The 6,340-nt window shown below is 34.7% G+C and overlaps 1 protein-coding gene across 1 annotated transcript; it reads right to left on the bottom strand.

Moving 5' to 3' along the window:
- Window positions 1-3,609: 3,609 nt before the first annotated feature.
- Window positions 3,610-6,045, bottom strand: HOXD8 (homeobox D8). Its single transcript, XM_073577623.1, is given in 3 exon segments — window positions 3,610-4,092; window positions 4,094-4,320; window positions 5,440-6,045. Coding segments are annotated over 3 exon segments (783 nt in total). The 5' UTR covers window positions 5,876-6,045; the 3' UTR covers window positions 3,610-3,972.
- Window positions 6,046-6,340: the final 295 nt, after the last annotated feature.

The following is a 6,340-nucleotide window of genomic DNA, read 5'->3' as shown; positions in this document are numbered from 1 at the left end:
AAATGTAGCTAAACCCCGAACACAGGGCTCTGCGATCACCATTTAACAAGGGCACAAACACATTGAATATTTACTGGCTGGGATCTCCAGGAGCTTGTGTTATTATATTAGATTACTTTATTGTTTTCCCATTGCATTGAGGCATTACAGGACACAGACACCAGGCTGCAAGAAAGCCATGATAGCTGCTGAAAGGAAAGAAAAAAGGGAGAGACAAGCCATGTCTGTGTGTATATATATATATATATATATATATATATATATATATATATATAGTATGTGTGTGTGATGTAGAGTATACATATATATATATATTTATATATTTTCTGTGTGTGATGTAGAGTATACATATATATATATATATTTTCTGTGTGTGATGTAGATTATACATATATAAATATATATATATTTTTTTTTTCTGTGTGTGTTGTAGACTATATGTGTGTGTGTATATATATTATGTTAAATGCATACATATGTAAACTATATATATAGTGTACATTTGCACATTCGTTTACAGCAGCAACTCTGTGTCACTGTCTTTTGTTTTTAAGACTATAAACAAAAATGACCTTCAAATGATCTTCACTACATCCCCCCCATCCAAAAAAAAAAACCAACACAAGAAAACAATTGTTGGAAAACTCAGATTAATTTAATTTATTTCAGTGGTTGAGATGGTAAATAAATTGAGATTAAACGTTGATCAGTTAATATGACAATTATTTGAGCGGGAAATTAATGAAAAAGTAAAAAAAAAATAAAAACAATTGTAAAATCCATACAGCTTCCACACGCTCTGCAAAAGATAGAATAGATTCTGATTATCAGGAGATGAAATATGTGTCCTAGGTGAGGAGAGCACTGCAACCTTATGCTGTAGCACTGATTGTTAAAATACATTAAATTATAAAATACATTCAAATACAGACTATTTATTTTATGCAGTATGTGTGCACATATGTGTGTGTGTATAGTTATGTGTGTGCATGTATGTAAATATATGTACGTGAGTATGTGTGTATATATATATATATATATATATATATATATATACATATATAGTGGGTATGATGTACAACAATTGTTTTTTACTTATTGCTTGGTATTTGTTTACTTAATTATATATATATATATATATATATACATCCAATACATGCTGCGTGTACGTATTTATATGCAGAGTATATATATATATATATATACATACATATGTATGTTATATATTTATGTCAAATCTTGTGTGCGATTTAGAACATTTATATATATATGTGTATATATACATATATTTTGACTTTATCAATAAACATTAAACCTATATATATATATACATATATATATATACTGCTCAAAACAAATAAAGAGAACATTAAAATTTTTGGATCAGACTGTAATGTGTTCCCTTTATTTTTTTGAGCAGTATGTGTGTGTGTGTGTGTGTGTGTGTGTGTGTGTGTGTGTGTGTGTGTGTGTGTGTGTGTGTGTGTGTGTGTGTGTGTGTGTGTGCACACATCTATTTTGTGTGGTAAGCCTGTTCTATGGCGATAAGATGGCGATCAGAGGCATAGTGAAGCCGCAGCAGAGCCGCAGAGTCAGAATGTGCTGCAGAGAGGCTCAGAGCCTTTGTTATGTGCAATGCTACAATGTAATAATGCAGTAGAGGGTAACTCTGACATATATTGTGGTTCCAGTTGGGTAACATTTATTAAACTAAAAATAAGATTACTTTCATAGAACCATATTGTGCTTCTTGTAACTTCTCCTTCCTGAGGCCTCAGTGTGGACAGCAGCCATAGAGAATTCACACCATAGCATTAGCAATACGACCACACTCTCATTGTGTTTAATTTAGAAAAGTTTTATTTCCTTTATTTCTGTGACATTTATAGAATCAGCAGCAGTCTCTCATCGATTGCACAGGAGATCATCAGAAAAGTGATCTCTGCTTATAAATAATAGTATTGATAATACAATAGCCCTTGTGTTTGCTACAGAAAATAAAATGCATACCGTGTGTATTTATACTACTCATCACTATTATTAGCTTTACATTAACATGTCATGTGTGGGGAAATGCAGATCTACATCAAATAACATAGAGCTGAATGTGTATCGCACTGCAGGACGAGTGGGCAGCTCTTACTAGACTTTACTCAGTTTAAGTTTCATAGTTTAACCTTTGTTTTTGTTATATATATATATATATATATATATATATATATATATATATATATACTTTACTGATTTATTTCAAGCATACTATTACTGCAGTACAAGGACCAAGGCCTGGGAATGATCGTGGCTTCCCAACCATAAGTGATAGAGATAGTAAAATATATGTGTGTGTGTATTGTGCGATGGAGGGAATATATAAATATGGAGAGAGGGAGAGAGGCGTATACATAGACTGCACAGCTAGGAAGACAAAGAGAAGAAAGAATAGAGATAGATAGATAGATAGATAGATAGATAGATAGATAGATAGATAGATAGATACATGATAATAAACACATTATATATATGGATGGATGGATGGATGAATGGATGGATGGATAAAGCACAGATAGATAGATATTATATAAATAGATGATAGATAGATAGATAGATATAGATAATATGTAAATAGATAGATAGATAGACAGACAGATAGATAGATAGATAGACAGACAGATAGATAGATAGATAGATAGATAGATAGATAGATAGATAGATAGATAATATGTAAATAGTTGGATAGGAACATTGGTCGGAATATTGGACATACATAAGGAAAGTCTCATGCATATGGATGATAACCATCTGTGACAGAGTACAGAGCATTTGGATAGGAGATACCAATGATTCATGTCACTCATGTGTTTATGTCAATGTGGCAGAATTCTTCAGCTTTGTGTTGTTTCTGTGTTTCACTTTCTAGTTTCCAATAATTTGCACATAATCCATTTAATAAGAAAAAAGAGTCCAGCTCCAGTCATCTATGGCAGTCAGGTGTTTCATCGATTGTTTGTTTCGCAGTTTTGTGCCCTCGATGTCTCACTGCCCCAGACTGCGCATTGCTGCGTTTTTCTAACCAGAGAACTTAGGCCACGTTCACACGTTCAGTATTTGGTCAGTATTTTACTTCAGTATTTGTAAGCCAAGATCAAGAGTGTAGCAATCATAGGATAAGTATGAGCACATACCCCAATTCAGTATTTTTTTTACCCACTTCTGATTTTGTCTTACAAACACCGACCAAACATTGAAGGTGTGAAATTGGCCTGACTCAGCCAGCCTCACACCCCAGCTGTTATATGCATCTATATACACATGATAGATAGATAGATAGGCAGGTGATTTTTTTTTTTAGTTTGGTGTCTGCAGACTACATATTGGCTCCATATTGGATCACACTATAGTGGGCACTGAGGCCTAGACAAATGCTAACAAACAAACAAAAATTTCATGCATGTGTTATTTAATTTTTGTTTTTATAAAATTTTATTTTATACCCTTTTCATTTACACTATTTCATGCCACTATCTTGATTACACACCGTTGAAAAAAAAAATAAAAATAATAATATAAAAATACAAATAATATCCATTCAAAAGTCGATATTGTATATTTTAGCAAATTTACTAAATCATTAAAGAGTGCACATTCTTCTGATTGGTAAATCTGTCTATTTGTTAAATTATATAGATATATAAGTTATCTATTCTTCAACATTTATAATTAAAAATATTTATTCTGGTTTGTAATTACAATTAAAAAAATGCATATTTCCTACATTGTGCTATTTTTTTTTTATAGATAGTAATTGTGAAATTTTAAGGACATGGGTTTACAGCAGTGGTTAAATCAACAACATTCACAGTAGTGGTGGAACTGCAACTCCCAGTATGACTTGTAGTTCCATAGTACTGAGACATCCATAGTGGTGCTGCTGGTTGATAGGATAGGTAGTACAATTCATGGTGATTTTGTAGATTAGGTTTCGATTACACAATTGTGGACTCCCCATACCATGTAATAAATGACAAGTCTCCACATAGCAGAGTCAGTTGGTGTCTCCTCCTCTGTCTTCTTCTGCTTTTGCATCTTCTTTGCCCTCTTCTTGGGAGGAGACTGGGAATTTTTCTTTATTATTCTCCTTTTTCCATTTCATTCTTCTGTTTTGAAACCAAATTTTGACCTGTCTTTCAGTCAGTCCTAGTGCATGAGAAACCTCAATTCGCCTCTTCCTGGTCAGATAAGGGTTAAACAAGAACTCCTTTTCCAGCTCCAGCGTTTGGAATCGGCTGTATGTCTGCCTCCCTCTCCTTCTACCAGGGACTACTAATGAAAACAAAGCAAACAAAACTACAAAAATAGAAAAAAACATAATTTGTACTTTGGACAATCTCTCCACCCCTCCTCCTTCAGTGACAGCAGGGTTTTATTTTGCATTATTGCACATCAACATCGACGCCACCAGGCTGCTGCATGGGAAACTCAGGGATCTAAAGGGTCGTAAAAGATTTTATTGGGATCAACAGACGCCCAAATCGTAAATATCTTATAAATATACCTATACACACTGAGGGGGGAAACCCTGACTCTAGTGTTAAAAAGAGGGCAAAATAAAAACGTAAATGAACTCAAACATCCTCTGTAATGGCAGCTAAACAAAAAGTGTTATAAACTATATGGAAAAATAAATAATGACAATAAATAAGTGTAAATAATAGTATATAACTATATGGATAGAACTTCAACATAAAGTTATCTTTATATTTGTAAATATGCTTACATTTGAAAAATAAAACATTACACACAGAGTAAAGGACTCACTTTAGCAATCTATCTATCCACTCATCCATTCATATATCTTCTATCTATCTATCTATCTATCTATCTATCTATCTATCCATCCATCCATTATTCCATCCATATATCATCTATCTATCTATCTATCTATCTCCATATATCCATATATCATCTATCTATCTATCTATCTATCTATCTATCTACATCTATTTAATATCCATCCATCCATCATAAATATATATCTATATATCCATCCACCCACCCATCCATCCATCCATCCATCCATCATAAATATATAATTATCTACATCTATCTATCTATCTATCCATCTATCTATCCACTCATCCATTCATATATCTTCTATCTATCTATCTATCCATCCATCCATTATTACATCCATATATCATCTATCTACCTATCTATCTATCTATTTATCCATCTATCTATCTATTTAATATCCATCCATCATAAATATATATTTATATATCCATACACCCATCCATCCATCATAAATATATAATTATCTACATCTATCTATCTATCTATCTATCTATCTATCTATCTATCTATCTATCTATCTATTTTGGGTGCCCTTAGTGCATTTTCTTCTAGTTACATGGTAAGCTGAAAGATGTTACTGCCTCCAACCTTGTGGTCTCATCCAGGGGAACATTTGAGAAGCAGAAGAGTTCTGATTTAAGTGCTCTGGATCTCCTCCAATATCACCACTGGACGATTTACAGTCAGGATATTGGACCAGCTCGGCCTCTTGATGTGTCGTAAAAATCTGCTGTCTCTGTAAGTTATCGTATCCGTAAAATTTAGTGGGGTCACCATGACAAGTAATCCCACAAGGAGCCTGCTGATAGCCTGGGGGGCTCGGGATGCCTGCTGCTGCTGCGGGGCTTCCATGGTGGTGGTGGTAGAAGTCCTGGTTTGGGTGCTGGAGACTTGGACTGGCACTGAACACCAGGGAGTGCCTGCTGCTGACATCTTGGGCAAAATGACAGTCGTAGTAAGCCGGATTTATGGCATCTCCTGCTTTGTATTTGGAGTAGAGCGGATTTACAAAATAGGAACTCATCTGGGTTAGATCAGGAGACAGTAAGGAGAAGGAAGAAAAAAAAAAAGCTGAGTGCAAAAGTGACTGCCCTTTTTCTACAGCCCTGCAATCCCACTAAACATAGCAGCAATCCCACTGCACTCTGCTGATTACTGGGGGATGTGGAGCCACACTCAAGTCTTGCCTGACTGCCTTTGCCATTTCCTACTAGGCACATAGCACACACACTAAAAAAAACTTCACCTAGTTTAGATCTTTGGCTCTAGTTCACATTTACCACTCCTGGGGCCCCAAACACCCCCAACAGGACGTAGATCCACGCCACAACCAGTAGGCTGAGTGATTAAGCAAGATAGCGGAGGGATACTGCAAAGTTTCTGTGTACTTGAGCCCCAAGATTCATGCGCAGGACTGCTGATCAGGAGGACTTTCCTCATTGAATGTAAAAAAAAAAAATCCCTTCTGCCTCCATTATCCAGACTCTGA

The sequence above is a fragment of the Dendrobates tinctorius genome, unplaced genomic scaffold, assembly GCF_039654945.1.
Source record: "Dendrobates tinctorius isolate UK_male_01 unplaced genomic scaffold, ASM3965494v1 ptg000056l, whole genome shotgun sequence".
NCBI classification, from domain to species: Eukaryota; Metazoa; Chordata; class Amphibia; order Anura; family Dendrobatidae; genus Dendrobates; species Dendrobates tinctorius.
The sequence above is the reverse complement of the archived record's forward strand: the minus strand, read 5'-3'. Positions and strand labels throughout refer to the sequence as shown.